At 41.8% G+C, this 20,096-nt stretch overlaps 1 protein-coding gene across 1 annotated transcript; it reads left to right on the top strand.

Moving 5' to 3' along the window:
• The first annotated feature begins 529 nt into the window (after positions 1-529).
• Positions 530-19,985, top strand: LOC310873370 (cysteine-rich and transmembrane domain-containing protein 1). Its single transcript, XM_083785740.1, has 3 exons — positions 530-699; positions 14,584-14,918; positions 18,577-19,985. Exons 2-3 carry the CDS (start codon positions 14,591-14,593, stop codon positions 18,678-18,680), a joined length of 432 nt encoding a protein of 143 aa, XP_083641866.1. The 5' UTR covers positions 530-699; positions 14,584-14,590; the 3' UTR covers positions 18,681-19,985.
• The last annotated feature ends 111 nt before the right edge of the window (positions 19,986-20,096 follow it).

Here is a 20,096-nt window from a genome sequence, read left to right as displayed (position 1 = left end):
AAAGATCTATAAATGGATAAATGTCTGGATAAATGTCTATGTCAATTTGGTAATATCAACTCTCCATCATTTAGCTGGGGACCACCTGGAACCCCCTCAAGGACCACTGGTGGTCCCCGGACCACTGGTTGAGATGGTTGATTGATTGATTGATCGATTAGTTTGAATCAGGTATAATTAAACAATAAACGCAATATGGAACATAAATATCAGCACCAACACACAATTAAAGTAAATTATTATAAAACATTATTTAAAGTGTGTGTAGTAGCCTAGTCCTCATGTAATCCAAAAAAAGTAAACCTAGACCAAATATTATAATGATAAGACCATAATAAACAATAATAAGAAAATGTTTAAAATAAATTAATAAAAACTATATGAATCCAACCGTTGCCCCGACAACCACCACCACCAACTAGCCAATAACAGCGCGCCCGCCGCCCGGCCGTCTTTCCAGGCAATGGAATCTAAACTGGACCTTTTCCCACGAGCGGACCCTGTGATGATGCCGTTAGGATGACGTCACGCACCACACACAACAGAGCAGATACGCACTGGGCTTTTAGCAGAGACGAGCAGGGTCCTTCAATGCGGTAAAAAAAAATACACACACAAGAAAATCAACAGTAAACGTAAACCTTGATCAGATCTGTGCGAGAAGAGAAACCAGGGAATTTGCCAACACTGCTTTTAAAGGTAAGCCAAGCGGTGGAACTGTTAATTCTGTACTGTAACGGTAAGAATATAAAAAATTGTCAACTTACTGCTTGGCAACCCGATCGGGCTGTGGCCTGCCTGTCTGCAGGTGCGTCTTGCATTTGGTTTGTGATAACATGATGGCAGATTATAGTGATGAATGATGAACCTAGACGTAATACTAATTGGAATAGTACTACTTAACACTACTACTACGTTGTTTAATAAGCAGTTCGTTTTGGTTGAAAGCGAAAATTCTGCTTTATGCTGGCAGCTGGTGACTGGTGAGGAGAAAATTTGCTTAAAAATGTCGTGATGGACCTGGCTGGCACCCTGTGATCTTTAGCATTTTGCCATAGTCATTCACTTGTGCTAGATGAATTACAGGACAAAGCAGCACGCGCACGCACGCACGCACACACACACACACACACACACACACACACACACACACACACACACACACACACACACACACACACACACACACACACACACACACACACACACACACACACACACACACACACACACAGTTTACAGAATCAATGTTTATTTTTGCCTGTTTACCTTTGTGTAGGCCTATAGCTATAGCTAAAAGCCAACCAAATGTAATCTCATTTCCATTTTAACAGAAATGCAATACTGTATCTGTCGGATCATGGATGTTGGTAATGTTATTGTAAATCAAATCATTAATTTGTACGACGTAGACTGTGTTGCATTGTCTACTCTAGGACTACATAGACAAGTCTAGGTCATACAAAGGCAATCAGATAGGAACATAAAAGAGATCTCATGTTACCAAGTTTGTTCCCCAGGGCTTGGGGATACCCAACTCCAACACTAAAAGTGCAGTTAAAAATAAAAGGTCATTTTATTTTTCTAAAAAGAAAGAAGCTAATAAAACGTATCTTTCTCGCTGTGTAGAAGTCAATAACAGCTGAAACATCCCTGGATGGGTTTGTCTCAGTATTCGACTGATCATTCAGTCTCCTGTGGGGCCGCTGCCAACACACACACACACACACACACACACACACACACACACACACACACACACACACACACACACACACACACACACACACACACACACACACTCACACACACTTGCTGCAGTCTTGCAGTCTTTTAGTTCTTGAAGTACAATTAGGTAATGAAACGCAAACATACTGTAGATCATCATCATAATTATTTTTAAACGGTGTGGTTTAAAAAGTCTTCCTCTACTGTAATCCAACCTACAGCTGACCCAGATGAGCTGGTGCTAAAATCAGACAGTCAGCCTGGCTTTTTAACAGAGAAGAGAGGCTGACATTTGAGAATTCTTACTGCTCTTTTCAAGTGTAAGAGTATCAGCAATGTATACCTTCTGACTTCTGAGTGAGAGCCGATATGTGAGTAAGTGTGGGTGTGTTTGTGTGTGAAACCTCTGAATCCATGTGTCAAGACTTGTATCTAACCACATTATTATTAGTGTGGTTGTTGACCCTTGGGGGGGGACATTCTGTGAAAATAGCCAATCTACAAGCAAGCTCACAATGTCATGTTACCACAGCTTCTTACAGTAGATACACAATTTTCAGTGAAGACATTTGGTGTACTGTATATGTCTCTGTGTATAGGCCTGAGACATATACACCAAATGTCTTCCCAGGGTTAAAAGGGCCACTTCACCCCTTTTGCAAATTGTGCTACTGTTACTGCTTAAATGTAAGTCGCTCTGGATCAAGAGCGTCTGCTAAATGCCTAAATTGTAAATTGTACTGTTAACTACTACAAATTACTATTAACATTGAGTGACTGCAGTTTCTTCCAGCGGTCCCTTTAAGTTGTGAGTTTCACCTCAGAAAGAACCTTGGTACAAAAGAAAAGACGCTGTAGCTAAGCGCATGGCTAAAATGTACAAAGAGGAAGTCAAGTCACACCATTTGTTGACTCCAAAGATAATAGCTTTGTACTTCCTCATTTGGCCTATTTGACCCGCACTAGCTTTTAAGTTAAAATAAACATAGGGCTTCATTGGCTGTAAGATAACACACCCTTATAACCAAACTAGAGCTATCAAAAAGTACGAGATCAATTTCCACTGAGATTTGTTTCCTGCCAGTCATTGCACTTTATTGCGTTTGATATTCTGATCTGGATAAAGTGCAAACCTTTAATATAATGGTTAACTAATGCCTTGTCTGCCAATAGCATTGGCACAGTATTGAGTTGAACCCAAATCATGTAATAAAGGATGTCAACACCATATTTCCACTGATTGTGGAGGTTGGGCAGGCGTTAGACTGCTGTTTAGATGTTTACAGTATATAGATAAATGGGCCAAATGAGGAGTCTTGAAAAGTTGACCGTTGCAACACAACACCTTTTCATATTTCCACGTGGGCAATGTGATGTGGGTTCACCACTTTCAACCTGGTATCCATATTTTGGGTATGCGAATTTCAGATTTCAGTCATTTCCAAACTAAATTCAATGTAAAAGAAAATGGAGAACGGATCACAGTGAGTTGCATTATTATGACACACTAGACCTTACCCGTTCTGTATATGAACACCAAATTATGTACAGTGTGGGTAATAATGACATGTAACAGATCACATTACTGATTGGGAGGGAATTGTCCTGTCTCGTAGGCTATGCTATCGCAAAGATAGTGGATTTGTCCCCCAAAAAGCATGCTTTTGCAATAAATACTTAAAAGATTCCGCATTTGCGGCGCCCCTTATGGATGAAAATGTGATTTATTTCCCCCCCTTTTTTTCTTTTCTTTAAAAAAATATTCTCTCACTGTATAGGGGGTATGCGCCAGGGGGGCAGTCAGCCAGATATTTCGTGAAGCCTCATTTGAAATCGGTAGTTCATATAATGGCCTGTTGTGGCGCTGGGCTGGACCCAAAAAGCCCCATAGCTCCATAGAGGCCCATGTATTTTGGCCCAACTTCACCTAGACTGTATTACCTTAATAAACATGGTCATGAATACTTTCTTCTTCAAGTCACTAGTTTAAAGTCTCATTTCTAATGTCATAATATTCTTTTTGGAAAATTATGGTCCCATTAATTAAAAAAATGACCATAAAGAAAAAAAAACATCGCGTATGTTCTGAGGGGCGTGGCTACCGTTACAGTCTATGATCGGGATTCCCCTCCCACTCGAGTCAAAATAAAAACCAACGGAGAAGAAGGGGGGAAGTCCCGCCTCGTTGTCTGGGCAGCCAATGGCCAGCTGGTCCAAAACGGAGCCAGCCAATGGCCAGCTGGTACCAAACGGATCTAGAAAGATGGCGATTTACAATGAAGCGATTTCAGGCTTCATTTTACGTTCATGTTAGACCCGGAGAACGCTTTGTCCATATCTTTTACAGTCTATGGTATGCGCATGCATAAAGTGAGTGGCAAAGTGAGTTTAACATCATTTAATGCAATCAGGTAGGACTTTTTTGTTTTGATGTATGGACTCTCAAGGACATAAAGTAGTTTTTTGCCATTCGGTAGGCTTTCCCACATAACGTTTGGATATGACTATGATGTCACGCACATACCCTCTATATAATGACATGCCCAAAATAGGGATGCATGTTTTGTGCTGATAGGCTATGGTATCTGTGTCCTCCTCATATGTCAATATTTCTTGTTCAGGAAATCAGAAGTAAATCATAATGTGCAATCATGACTTTCACCCTTCTATCTACATGGTGATTATGAGCTCGGACAATTACGCCACACGCAGATATGAAACTGGGCTCGTGATTAACGTGACGCATGTTTTGTACTCCCTTATCTTTGAATAAGTAAGGAGCCAGTGTACAGTTACACCTTTTGGCTCAGTCTGTCTTTCTCAGAGGGTTCCTTTGTCTCGGTTCACTTGGTCAAACAGTATTGCAGCCTGATGCCGCCGCCTCCTGCTGGCTTTGTGATGCTCCTACACTACATGGTCTTAATCAAGGAGCAATGCCATAATGGTGGCAGTTGATCTGTGGTTTGGCTAACGGGGTGTGGTGCTTTGTAAGACATGATTGTGCAGACGTATCGGATTAGGATTTGTGACGATCGGCCATATGGAGCGGTGTCATGTGCCACATAAAACAAGATTGTACGGGGATTATGTATTGGAGATTACGAGTCGTGACTGTATATATGGCCATATGTTGTGTTGCCACATAGGCAGATGTTGCGTCACCTTGGTGCTTTTGTGCCGTCATGTCAATACCCAGAGGAATACACTACCTAATGGGTCTGTAGGAAATTGGTAATGAGTCAGCAGAGTGGGGACTGAGGTTGTGTGTTCAAGGCCCTTTTACTCTTCCATACTTTTCCATCCATACTTTTGATTTTATTGCGTCAGAGATGCCACCATTTTTGAGGGGCGCTATGATGTATGACGATGTATGGCGAGTGTGATTTTTCTTTTTACAATTATAGTTCAGACATGTGTAACAATTTAGAAGGAAGACATTATAGGAGCACTGTTATCCCTCAACACCGGTGCTCATGGAAGGGAATAATAATATTCAGGAGAGAGGAAATATTAAATTTTAATGTCTCTAGCTCAAATGTAATAAAAGGTAATAAAAGGTAATAAGAGTGCCTGGACCTGGATTTTTTTAAATGCCTTATTTTGGTCCTCCTCTCTCCTGATTATTGCAATTTAATTTTAACGATGACTACAACAAAGATGGTGGCAGACCAATGGCATATATATGTGTCCAATCCTGTGTGCTTCAAATATCTACTGGCATTGTCAATGTCAACCAGTCTAGTTTCCTACACCTCAGAGGCATGCTATTAACAACATACTCTAGTCTAGTCTAAAAAACATACGGATTGCTTTTATTCATTCAAGTCCTGGATTTTAGCTTTAACTTAAAAGGGATTGTTTTGAAATATGCAAAGGATGTATGCAGACGACAAAAGCTTCAGGGGTAGAGTGGTCGGATGGGAACCGCAAGGTTGCCAGTTCGAACCCAGGCTCCTCGAGAGTTAAGGTCCCCACACACCGAGCGTGTTTTTCGTATTTTTAGCTGCGTTTCTCCATCGGTTTCCCCAAAAACGCATCCAGTGTGCAACCACCTTTAGTGTCACAGTCTCCCTGAGCAAGACACTGAACTGAACCCCTAATTGCACCTGATGTACAGCTTGGTACCTTGCATGGTTTCCCCTGTCATTGGTTTATGAATGGGTGAATGTAAATGCAATGTAAATGCACAATCTATGTAAAGCACCTTGGATGAAGGTGCTATATAAATGCACCAACCATTTACTTGAACAGCAAGACAAGATTGTCTAGGTCAGTAGGTGGTGTCGTTGTGTTCAGCACATGGCTGCTTGCAAATTCATATTTAGTTTTAAAACACCTAAACTTTACTCTGTACTGTAGTGTCTACAACACTGGTTCCCAAACACTGGGTCGGGACCCACGGTTGTATGGATCCCTATTATTTTTAAAAACTTTCAAAACATTCCCAAAAAAGCAGAAATTTTCATTAATTAAAAACTAAATTCAACATTTTCTTTAAAGTGATTTCATTAATTAGATAACAAGTGTTTACAAAGAGGTCCTTTGTCCACCATTCGACCTTGAGGCTTAATCAGGAGTTGTAGTAGCCACAGGATAATCTAAGCGGTGGATATTGCTCTTGTCTTCATATCTTTATGTATGTAAATTGTCTTGTTCTTTGTGTTATGTCAAATGTGTGTATATGTGTCAGTGTGAACTGACAATAAAGTACTATATCATATCATATCATATCATTTCATATTGAAAATAGCCGCTCTACAAGCTCACAACGTGGTGCGAAGCCTTGATTTGTCACCTCCCTATCATGTGTACATTTTCTGGAAGAAACATAAGGCAAGCCTCTCTCTACAGAGACTGAAGTTCACCATGAATCCTTTATTTTAATAATCTCCACCCGCACGTGCACGTGGCATCGTGCATGTCTAATCAATGCACATTAATGAATGGTCATGTGGTATGGGTTCGTCAGGCCGTGTTAAAGTATATTAGGCAGAGATTATTTGTGTGTACGTGAGCTTAATCTGAAAAGCATTTCACATTTTGAAAAGCAATGCCCCAGAACATAGTTCAGTTAGGTGGACTCTCCTCAAAGTTAATATGTATTAGCATTTATTAGCTTAAACAATGCAATACATGTGTTTGGTAGTGCAATGATTTATCATATAGCATGATGCATGCAATAAACCCCCTTAGGTATAAAGACAAACTGAACAGAGCCTGCAGCAACAATGATGACATTAAAATGGTATTGTTGTTATCACTGTCATCATTATGAGTACTGCTTCTACTGAATCAATTGGAGCTGGTAGCGTACTGATAACTGCACGCATGCAGTGTCAGGATGAAGTGTGAGTAGTATGTCTGTGAGAATGAATTTCATTGGTGTGCAAATCAGCTGAGCTATCAGCTGACTGTCTTTCAGAGAGAGCTCAGAGCTAGGAGCTTGTCTACCGTTACAAGTAGGCCTATAGATTTGTAGATGCCATTATGTACAGGGGCAGCAGGGCTTGACACTAAGTAAAGTTCAAAGTAAATGTTCTACTTGCCCAAAGGCCATGCCCACTTGACCGAAAACTAAGTAAATTGTCCATTATAAAATGATAGTGAAATATGTATAATTACCATTCAATTTAGCACTTCCTTTTTTATTTTCTGGGGCTGTGCGATAACAATGTCTCTATTTTCATGCCATGTAACTATATAGCAGTATAGTAGCAACAGTGAAAACAGCCCATTATAGGTAAACGGTGCTCTTATTTTACATTCCACAGACCAGATGACGTGGTGATCTGGCTACGTTCAGGTGTTTAGACCATATAGACTGTAAAAAAAATATGGACAAAGCGTTCGCCGGGTCTGATATGGACGTAAGATGAAGCCAGTCAGTCCTTGTATTGTAAATCGCCATCTTTCTAGATCCGTTTGGGCCCAGCTGGCCCATTGGCTGGCCCAGACAACGAGGCGGGACTTCCCCCCTTCTTCTTAGTTGGTTTTTATTTTGACTCGAACGGGAGGTGGCTCCCGATCATAGACTGTAACGGTAGCCACGCCCCTCAGAACATACGCGACCTTATGGTAATTTATTTTATAAATGGGACCATAATTTTCCAAAAACAATATTATGACATGAGAAATGAGACTTTAAACTAGTGACTGGAAGCAGAAAGTAGTCATGACCATGTTTATTAAAGGTAATACAGTCTAGGTGAAGTTGGGCCCAAATACATGGACCTCTATGGGGCTATGGGTTTTTTTGGGCCCAATGACAGCGCCACAACAGGCCATTATATGAACTTTAGGATGTCCCGATTTCCTTAGTGGCTTCACAAAATATCTGTCTGCCCCCCTGGTTTAGACAGACATCTTGTGTTGTGTTTATTGGCGGTTGCATCCCCTCTCAAACAAGCACGTGCCTGATTGGGTAACCTGAAAGCAAACTACACCTGCCCGAAAGGTTTATTTACTTGCTAGTTGCCAGGGGCAGGTGGGCAACCCTTAGTGTCAACGCCTGGGGACAGGCAACCTTCTCACTGTATACTGGCCAAAGGTCAACATCACTTTAAAGTTTAAAGTATAAACCGGCAGATGTGAGGGGAGCACTCACTTGTGCACTAAAGTAAACAAAGCACACTCGCAAATGTTTACATATGCACACATACTCGTGTGTGTGTCCATTCCGCATGCCCCACTTTCAGGCACTTTTGAGTGCAACCCCTGTAGTTATATATTTATTATTATTAATATTATTATTACAGTGGTGAATTCTTGATGAATGTTCCTGGGCCAGTGGTTACAGTATAGAATGGAACTAGAACGGTTGGCACCAAAACCTAGTCGGCCCCATTTATTTTCAGTGGAATGCTCGCCACCAGCCAGCTGAAAGTTTCAGAACACTCGGCCGGCTTGGTAAGAATAACAGACTTCAGCCGCTAATATTAAGTTGGGAACTAGTCTGATTTAACCAGGGCCGAGTAGGTTTGGTTAATAATTACCCATTATTGCTTAGTTGAATGCTTGATTCTGTATAATTATCTTATTACTTTTCCTGTTTTTATCTGTTATTTTGTGCTGCGCTGAAATGTACTATTGAGCGTCGCAGTCCCGCCCCCTTTCATGACGACGAGAGGCCCGGAAGAGAATTCCCCGTTCATTTTCCACAAATCAAATCGTGTCGTACCCTGCCTTTTTTTTCTTTCTAATCGGCCCAAAACATTGTGTTTATTGTCATGATTTGTCACGAGTCGAGTTGGCTTTGTCCGCAGTGTAAACGTCTTTAAATAAATATTTTTTGAAATACTCGTGGGGGGTGGCACTGCGACACTCTATATAAATACATTTGGATTGGATTGATTCTGATTGGTCAATCTCTGAAGTCAGCGGTGTGTTATTTCTGTATAACAGACCAATAACAGAGTTCAAAGACTCTGAGCACCTGCTGCACTGCTTGATTTAATGTTTTTTTACATTTGAAGCGAGTAATAGACAATGCAGTAACGGTAGTAACCATTAATTTGATCAACACTACCTTGTTTTATGAGGCGAGTGAGCCGTCCGCCCGACGAAACACTTATGGAATACTTTCATTACCGTAAGCAAGGAAATACTTTGTTTGTTTGTTTTGGGTCAATTAATGAATTTTCCCCTATTGTGCTGAATATAAGACTGTTTTTTTCCAATGGCAATATCCTAAAAAAGGGGGTCGTATTATAATCGGGGACTAGACTATTTGACATTCAATGTTCTTTTTCCACAAATGAGTCTTCTTATAATCAGAGTCGTCTTATATGCGGCACAATACAGTATTTATTAATTAAGTAGGGCTGTGTAATAAGTGGGATAATTGACGGCTAGCCCGTCATTGTTGAGAAATAAAACCCTTCAGGGTGATTATGGCACCTCTGCTACGCGTCGGTTTCTAATCATCCTGTCGAGTTTTATTCCTGAACAATGACTGGCTGGCCGTCAAGTATCCCTTGCTTTATGCCTTCCCCTGAAATGGGAACACACCTGAACCATGGATATGCTGCCAGCCAGTCCTGTTCCTGTGTTATCTTCCCACTGTGCTGCTCCCTGATATGGCGTGAAGCAGTGTTGATTTCATCCACTAATACTATGACAAAAAATGTTCGTCGACTTTTCACTGATGACAACTAAATGGTAACTGATGACTAAAACTAAATATTTTGACAATTTCGTCATAACAAATAAAAAATAGACTAAAATGTTTGGAAGGGACTAGTGGACAAGAAATCCAGTATAAGTAATTTTACACTTGGTTGCATGCTGAAAATAGCAGATCTAGATCTGCTATTTTCAGCATGTGTAAAATCGTGTCATTATGATTGCAACAAGGCCCGCCAAAATACATTTTGGTCGACTAAATCAACTGTAGATTTAGTCAACTAAAATCTTATGATATTTAGTCGACTAAAACTATACTAACCAAAATGTGACTAAAACTAAAATCTAAAGTTGACGTCAAAATCAACACTGACAGCAAACCTGTCTGATTTCACGGCAGACAATAAGAATGTCTTTGTCTTAATGGTTTCCAAAATGCTCTGCGACCGTCAAAATAGCCCCTCGAGATCCGCTAGGCGATGTTACAGTCATGGCTACTCACCCAGTGGTGGTGTCACTGGTGTAGTATATGTTTTGGAAGCCTTAGTATAACCGGGAATTTTCCTGTATTGAAATGTCTTAGTCAGGCTGCCTAAGTGTTTTTCCGAGACGTGAGCTGTCTAGGCGGACGTTGCACAGGACAGGGTGAGCAGCTAGAGCTGGAATAATAGACCACAACATGCACGAGTAATCCAAGAGAACAGTCCTTTTGTTTAATTCAGATGCAGTTGCATTTATATATTGGAATAACAACACTTTTGTCACCAACCCCATGGCCACCTCTGGTTTCCGAGAGGAAAGTCCTTCCCAAATCTTTTGGTTTCCCTTCAAAAATGGTTATTTATGGGAATGCGTGCATGCTGTGGGTGCGTGTGCGTACGTGTGTGCGTGCGTGTGTGTGCATGCATGCATGCTTAAAATGAGAACAATAATTTTTAAAGGCATTGAATGTAACTTAACAAAACAAAACAAGTTTTATCCATAATTTCCCTCTGCAGTTATTATCAGTAGTGTGGTGGCGTCTATGGTGTTTTCACTGTTTGTTTTTGTAGAGACGGGGGACATTTTTGCCATGTGTTTCAGCACGTGTGGTGTATTATGAATCATATAGCATATTCATATAGCGTATTTATCCCTGATCTCACTCCAGTGTCTCACCAAAGTGCCTAGAACTGAAGTCTATTTGCATATCAATTGTTCCACAGGCAGGAAGCCAATCTCGGGCTGAAAGACCCAAATTGTAGGTTTTACCCTTTGACTTCTCAAGATAATTCTTGGGGAGTGATCTTTGATCTGATATTATCTTTAGGGTCTCTTTGAACATCTTGTATCACTCAGGATGCTTTCAAAATAGACCACCTGGGGCTTTGGCCTTCCTGTTTGACTGATAAGTGACAGAGCCATTTTTTAGGGTAGGAGGCTACAGTTTGTCTCTATGCATTTTATGACACACACACACACACACACACACACACACACACACACACACACACACACACACACACACACACACACACACACACACACACACACACACACAGGAACAAAGCTGACACCCACTGCATGTTATAGATGTATAAAGAAATGGGACACAGAAGAGTTGAGTCCCCCAATTACTGCAGTGTTGCAGAGTCTGACTCTGGGTTAACACTTCCACGTTTCAGAGTATGGGTTCAGACTCGGGGCAGCTAATCATGACTAGGTCGTCAAAGCTAACCCAAGTGAAAATAGGTCCAGGTTTCACCCATAGAGTAATAAAACGATAGAGACCGAACCGGAGCGTTAGCCCCGCCCCCAAGCTATTCGTTTCAGTGGAAGTTGCTCAATGGCGTTTTGAAGCACCCGGAAAACTGCCGGAAGTACAATTATAACTCAATGGCTCGAGTGAGCGGAAGTTAAGCCTGGACCTCAAAGCCCGGACCTCAAACATCATACATGACGTCATGAACGTCCCTCCACCTCCATGAAAGTGCTGCAGTTCCTCTTTTCGCCAGTAGGTAGTGTCAGCTTCAACGTTGGATAGCCTTAATGGGGGCTTGGTTTCACCGGGCAGATAATAAATAATTTAATTAACCGTGCCAAGAGACATATGGAGTTTGCTTTCTGGTTGTCCAAATGGGAAATGTGTGTGCGTGTGTCTAAAAATACTTGGACTGGAAAGCAACCTTCTTTTGTTTGCTATTCACACAACATAAGCTAAACTATATCTGTCAATGAACACATGGATGTCCTCCTCCTCACACACTGCTGCGTTCCTGCCCCCCCTGATCTCTGACAAACAAACATGCACCAGCTGCGCAATCATCCACTTGTCAGTCGAGATGGCAAAATCGGCACACTGTTAAATCAGGTGGTCATACTGTATACAGTCCATCTTTAGAGTTAAAACAATCTTTATTTATTTATTACAAGGAAAACATCTTGTTCTTTCTTTGGGCCTGTCTAGAAAGTTATGGAGTCATGGAGACAGTGGTAACATTTAGGGTATACCTGCTTCTTTTTTGTGGCCTTAATTTGCCTTTATGTTTTTTGTTTTAGTTTTTTTAGTTTTTACTGTGTATTTAAGTGAGTTGTTTTGTCCGTCTTTTCCGTTGATGCGCCATCCTGTGAGAGGGTTATCTAATAGTCCAATAAACAGGCTGTACACTTAAAATTATGGATTCACAAGATCTGGCATTTATTGATTGCCCACAATTATCCCAAATTGAATGGTCATGTGATATATACATGTGAACAACAAAGACATATATGAAAGCAAATACGACCTGTTACGTCACGAATTCGGATTCGATCATATCAGTCCACAGATTTGGGGGCCCCGCGAAGCGCAGGCCAGAGAGGTTGTCTGACCCGGAGAATTCTGACGTGTCACTCTCTGCCCTGACAATATATACAGTAGCAATCTCTCACTCACTGAAGTGACCTTGCATGCGCACAGCTCAGGCGGCACACTCTGAAAGTACTGGTAACTGCTTGAAGGGTCTACTTTACCCCACCACCGTGTTGTCTATTGCCTAGAAATCCACTATTACTTTATTGTTGGTGCATAAGTGCTATCGACCCTATTTATATTTTTAAAGTTGGCAAATATAATCAACCAATCTATCATTGCGTATACTCACTTCTCATTTTCCAATGCATATTGATTCTTAATATTTGAAACTGTTTAAATCAATACTCATTTGCTGCACCATCAGTACCAGGCCAGCCACGTGTTGGCCTAGTAGTACAGCGGCTAACAGGAACTATCGTTGATTTTGTGACATTTATAGTAGATGTTGCCATCTTGTAGCCATGGTTTCCCTTCTAAAAGAGATTATTAATTCATATTAATGTCAATGGGCAATGCCAAGAGTTTCGGAAGGGTTTTTTAGACTATTCTAGGGGTGGAAGAGAGGAGAAAGGGGGTAGTATAATCCTAAAGGAAGAGTATATCAACAGGTTGAGTTGAAGAGAAAGTCAGACAGAGGGATGAGTATTTGTGCCTGGGTAGCTCAGGTGGTAGAGATCTGTGCCTGGGTAGCTCAGGTGGTAGAGATCTGTCCTGGGTAGCTCAGGTGGTAGAGATCTGTCCTGGGTAGCTCAGGTGGTAGAGATCTGTCCTGGGTAGCTCAGGTGGTAGAGATTTGTGCCTGGGTAGCTCAGGTGGTAGAGATCTGTGCCTGGGTAGCTCAGGTGGTAGAGATCTGTGCCTGGGTAGCTCAGGTGGTAGAGATCTGTGCCTGGGTAGCTCAGGTGGTAGAGATCTGTGCCTGGGTAGCTCAGGTGGTAGAGATCTGTGCCTGGGTAGCTCAGGTGGTAGAGATCTGTGCCTGGGTAGCTCAGGTGGTAGAGATCTGTCCTGGGTAGCTCAGGTGGTAGAGATCTGTGCCTGGGTAGCTCAGGTGGTAGAGATCTGTGCCTGGGTAGCTCAGGTGGTAGAGATCTGTGCCTGGGTAGCTCAGGTGGTAGAGATCTGTGCCTGGGTAGCTCAGGTGGTAGAGATCTGTCCTGGGTAGCTCAGGTGGTAGAGATCTGTGCCTGGGTAGCTCAGGTGGTAGAGATCTGTGCCTGGGTAGCTCAGGTGGTATGGTGGTGGAAGATGAAGAAAGAGCAATGCTGTGTGGAGTTCAGGGAGGAGATAAGAAAGGCAGCATGAAATAAATAAGCAGGAGTAAAAGGAGATGAGGCAAAGTGGTAAGAGAGAAAAGGATTTGTACTGATTGCCTAGACAGTAGTGCAACAGGTTAAGGTGAGGATAGAGATGGAAATGTTCTGCAAACAAAGCCAGTGTGTTGAAAATATGGAATGTATGTGTCAGGAGTTATGTGACAGAAGTGTATCAGTGAGAGGGAAGATGGTAGTGAGACCAGCCATGCTGTACAGCTTGGAAAAGGAGGCACAGCTGGAGGTGGCAGAATTGAGATGCTATAGGAGTGAGTGACAAGGAAGAACATTATCAGAAATGACTAAATTAGAGAATCAGCCCAGGTTAGGTTTGGGGATAAAGCAAGAGAGGCGAGGTTGAGATGGTTTGGACATATGAAAAGGAGGGATGAAGGGTACATTGGGAGAAGCATGCTGAAGATATAGCTGCTAGGTATTTATTTATGTATGTATTTATTTAATAAATATTTGACTGACCGTGTATAAAATAAAGTACACAAAATAAGTTGTATTGCTTTGATTTCTAACATGAATGTTCTTACATTGATTCATAACATATTGAGATTTCCCCTCTCCACTATCTTCCAGTCGACTGATGAACTTTGAGCAGCCCCCTCCGTATCCGGGCCCAGGGCCCACTGCCCCAGGTTACCCACCGCAGGGTTACCCACCGCAGGGGTACCCCGCGCCCGGACCCCCGCCTCAAGGCTACCCTGTCAACATGGAACAGCCAAACCCAGCCTACCCGAACTACCAGGCTGGTCCTATGGGCCCTGGAGGACACTACCCTGGCCCCGGAGGCCCCTATCCTGGCCCTGGGGGCCCATATCAGGGATATCCTGGACAACCTGGAGAACCACAGTTTGGCTGGCAGGGGGGCCCACCCCCTGGCCCTATGTATGGAGAGGCTCCTAAAAATACAGGTGGGTCCGGCTTAGGGGCGGCAATTATCGCTTAAGTCATTCATTGATAATTGATACATTTTGATAACCTTATCGATCGATTAACTGGCTAGTAAGCGCCGTTAAAGAAAAATCTGAGAATCTTAATTCCACTCAACGATGTCTAACATAAATATCTACACTTTGACCACTTGCGATACAGGGCCAGGCATTGGCATCTTTGTATGAGGAATACAATTTTATGAAAAGTGCACTGTCTTGTCTGTAGGGCCACATGTAACGGCCCACATGTGCGTTCCTCTGCAGTGTGCATGGCAGACAGCACAGAAAACCGCCCAAAGATAGAACCGCAGAATCTTCGATTAATTATTAACTGTTAAGTTTAATTGATTCATTTCTTAACGATGATTCCTACTTAGATTATTAACATCCGTAGTCCAGCTTCAAGATTCAAATTGAACCTCACGTAGTAAATACAGAAACAAATGTGGATGAATAATTGAATGACTGAAGATTTATACAATATACATTTATGCTGCACAAGGAAGAATAGTTTGGCAACCATTCAACTTGTTGGGGTTAAGGGTTAGCTGTAGATGTAGAACTGGAACAGTAGCTGGTTGGGAAATAAATAAACGTACTATTATTATTGTGCTGTTCGGAACTATTCCCTTCAGGTCGATCACTAATTGATCACCAACAATGTCACTTGATATGTTCAACTACTCAGAACTAAAGTAAAAAGTAAGTAATTATACTTTGTCTCAAAAACCATGTCATTCAACACGGATTGCATGTTTTGAACTGAAGAACGTGTTGATGTGAGTCGTCCAAAGCCAAACCAATACTGTATATCGGTGTGGCTGATATAACGGCTATTATTGTACTTATTTTTATACTATTATTATAATAGTATATTATTTATACTATTTGTTTTACTAGTTTTACTTATCAATGCTAACCCCACAAAAAATGTGGGGTTAGCATCCTGCAGAGTGAGCCAACCTTTCTAGTCAAAGTGTAGACTGTAGCAAAACGACAAGCAAATATCTAGTTGGAAAATATTCAAACTAAATATGCAAAAGCAGCAGGCCTGCCTCTGGGGAGTACAGCACACTTATTTAGGCACACAATTCAGCGGCTGGCTACAGATAAGTCTCTACACAGGCTACTATTGAGGACTTTATTTGCCAAGGGCAATTTGAATAGAACACAGCATTATTTCAGGTTTGCTTTTTCAAATCATTGTCATGTCATTATCTGAGACCAGCTCTGATAAGTGGCTTGCTCCTGTCAGGCATGAGCTGGTCACCTAGGTAATTTTCATGAGTGACCCATGAATGACCCATCACCATCATAAGAGTGAGAGAGGTGTTTAAACTTTTTGTTCAGAGACAGAGCTATTATTTGGTCTGGCAGATGGGAAATGGCTTGACACATACTTAGTCCTTCGACAATATAGTAAATTGTAGTAATATGTTGTCACTGTCTGGTGGAAACTCAACAAAACTGTTTTTCATTTTCATTAAAGAAAGAGTTAAATCGTGGAAATAGCAGATCTACACACCAGGGTTAGCCGGTAGCCGGTAAATACCGGTGATTGACAGATAAAATATTGGCAGAATAAAATAATCACTGCCCACATTGGCCAGCTGCCTTGCTCCACTGCTCCAGCTCCACTATTTGGCCAGTCAATCTAAGGTTTGACCTAAAATAAATTGCAATAGTAATCGTTCAATTTTTTATTTTATCCTTAGGGTCAAGTAACATATTAAAAGTTGTGAATTATATTATTAGTGGATCAAGGTAAATACAGGCATCGAAAGTTGGGGTACCTTTAACCTATATAAGGCAAAACATTTCAAATTATCATTATGCTTTTAGTAGCATATGACATGTCAAATTAGGGGGTTTTCATGATTCTGGATCCATTGCAAGGATTCATTTGGCATGAAAAACACTCCTTGGGCTAAAAACGGCCATAGCTGTCATCCCAAATGTGATGAGATCATCACATTCGGGCATCACCGTGCGCATCACCGTTTTTAGCCCAAGGAGTGTTTTTCGTGCAAAACTAATGCGTGGGTTCAGAATCATGAAAATCCCCCTAGTTTGACACGTCACATGGTACTTCAAGCATTTCTTTTAATGTTGCCTTATATAGGTAGGTTTTAATGGTACCCCAACTGTCAACGCCTGAACCTTGATCCACTAATAATATAATTCAAATTTTAATATGTTATTTGGATGATCCTATGGATCTTAAACGATTACTATGTGTGTGACATCATCATCAAACCACTGAAGAACGACACTGATGTACAGCACTTTGGTCAACCTTGGTTGTTTTAAAACGTGCTCTATAAATAAAGTTTGATTTGATTTGATTTGATCAAACCCGGAAGTTATGCAGGAATGCCTAGTGAGTGGCAAAAAAAAGTAAAAAGAAAAACCTTTCTGGCCTTGACAGCCCATGCATCCAAACAGAAAAGTCCTATATATCTGATTGCATTAAACAAACATTAAACAGGAGAGCAGAGTGGGAGGAGGAGGCAGACTTCATTGTCTCAAATAGAAATAAATCACCCTGTCATTCATATTTATTCCCCGACCTTGAAATACAAAAACAAAGTGCGTCCTTTATCACGTGGGACACGTCTTTTAGTTTCCCAAATGCGGGACGATTCCGCGTGGTAACCTAGCCTGCGCTACTCGGCTGTTGCAATGGTTGAGTGGTGCACACTCACGTAAACATGCACTGTATTAAATTATGGCAGATTAATTTAACACTTGAATAATAAAAACGCTATCGGTCACATTGGCCGCCCAAGAAAATGCTTAGCGGAAACCCTGCTACAACCTCACAACGCCTGAACAATTTGGGATTACGCCCCAAACCCCACCAAATACAGGACATGCTATGTATGATCCTTCACTGCATGGATTGTGTAAATACATATGCTTTTTTATTTGTTTGTTTTCCTTAAACCAACATAAATCCCTAATCTTTCCTGCATTGATTGTACACAGCACAATGACAAATGCTTAGTGAGTTGTATCACAGCTCACATTCTGCCGTCCATTTTAATGTGGTAATTTGTACAGACTAAAATGGATAGCATGGAAACCGTATAAGAGTCTTATATTGGCCTCTTGTTTAAACCATTTTGCGTGGGAACCCCTTTTGGTATTTTAAACATTGTTATAATTTAGCTATTGAAAAATAGCAGATCTACAAGCTCATAGCGCGCCACCAAGTGGCACGCTACGAGCTTGTATAGGTCTGCTATTTTTTTTAAATCGTGAAAATATTTATTTCAGAAAACTGGAGGATTTAGAATATTTTTTTATTTATTTTGAGGTTAGGCCTAAATGGGTTAACTCATTAATTGTTAGGGCTCCAACTGTAACCCTGTCCTTAACAAGGCTTTGGCCTCCATCCATCTCCACGGCAACGAGCATCCCCCGCCATTATGGGTATAATGATGAGGGCAAAACCAAAGGAGCCATGGCAACCGTTGACCTTGTTGGTAATGATGATGAGCATAATCTCTGGACTGATGTAACGTGAAAGAAAAGACTCACTAATGTCGTTCTTCTTCCCTATTCTGTCTCTCTTCCTCTGCACCCCCCCCCCCCCCCCCCCCCCCACCCCTCTTTTCTCCATCTCTGTACTCAGTGTATGTGGTAGAGGACAGAAGGAGAGACGACTCAGGAGACACCTGCCTCACAGCATGTTGGACGGCCCTGTGTTGCTGCTGCCTGTGGGACATGTTGACATAATGTCCCTCGCTCTCTGCACCGACCGTCCCCCCTGGTTACCTCCTGCCCCCTTCTCTGTGCCTGGACTCCCTCTGTCCCCGTCTCTCTCTCTCTCTCTCTCTCTCTCTCTCTCTCTCTCTCTCTCTCCCTCTCTCCCTCTTTCTCTCTCTCTCTGCCTTAAACCTTGCACTCTCAGCCTGCCTTTCGTTTCCTCTGTGAGTCATTTGCTTGTTTATAAACAATAAAAAATAAACCCCTTTCCTTGATTTCCCTTCCCAAAGCGTATGAGTTGTATGAATAGATAATGATAATGATAAATAGAGCCCTAGATTCTACCGCAGGCTCAGCTGAGGCGTCGGAAACCGAACCTGTCCATGTGGTTCCGCTCTGTTGCCGCTTGTATTGAACTTCTGAGCTTAGGCTGAAGCTCAGGTTCGTGTACTGTAAATGCATATACACACGGCGCAGACAATATATGCTAACGGTACATTGTCGGTAAATTCAGCAAATGCACGTTCACGCAAACAATCCTACACATGTGCGTGCGCACACACACACACACACACACACACACACACACACACACACACACACACACACACACACACACATACACACATACACACACAGATCTCAGGCTCACCTACTGTGGAGCTCTCCTTGGCACTTTATTATCATCTTATTACCTCTATATGACATGATATGACTCCTGCCGCCTCCTATAAACTACCATAGCCCCCGCCCCGACCTATACATGCATCCCCACCCCACCACACCACACCACACACACACACACACACACACACACACACACACACACACACACACACACACATATACACACACACACACACACACACACACACACACACACACACACACACACACACACACACACACACACACACACACACAAACACTCTCTCTCTCTCTCTCTAACGGCCACCAAGACCACTGGATTCCAGTAAACTAAGCGACTTGGTCCATTTGTTCTTAAGTATGCCGATGCTTGAAATGTATCCCTTTTATTTGCACAAGTAGCTGTGGTTGTGATCAATGTGTGATCAATCAATAAATGGAATGCATTTTTAAAAGGGGACAATGATTTATGTTTGATTACTGTTCAAAAACGTTCAATGCCTGCACATGTTTTTTCATGCTGCCTCCTTATATTAAAAATAATAATATTTTTTTTTAATACACACATTCCTTGAAAGTGAAACGGAAAATATAAATATCGTGATGATATTGATAGAACGGATGAAAACTTGTTAGATACCTTTGCTTGACATAAGAATCTTGCATTAAAAAAAATGATGTACCCCCGACTGTGTCGGCATTGTTATTGTGTGTGTGTGTGTGTGTGTGTGTGTGTGTGTGTGTGTGAGAGTGAGAGAAGCTATAGATCAGTATATTCCATGGTGCCTGCCTGGCCAG

The sequence above is a fragment of the Protomyctophum parallelum genome, assembly GCF_964188405.1.
Source record: "Protomyctophum parallelum genome assembly, chromosome: 16".
NCBI lineage: Eukaryota > Metazoa > Chordata > Actinopteri > Myctophiformes > Myctophidae > Protomyctophum > Protomyctophum parallelum.
This window is presented reverse-complemented; position numbering and strand designations above follow the sequence as displayed.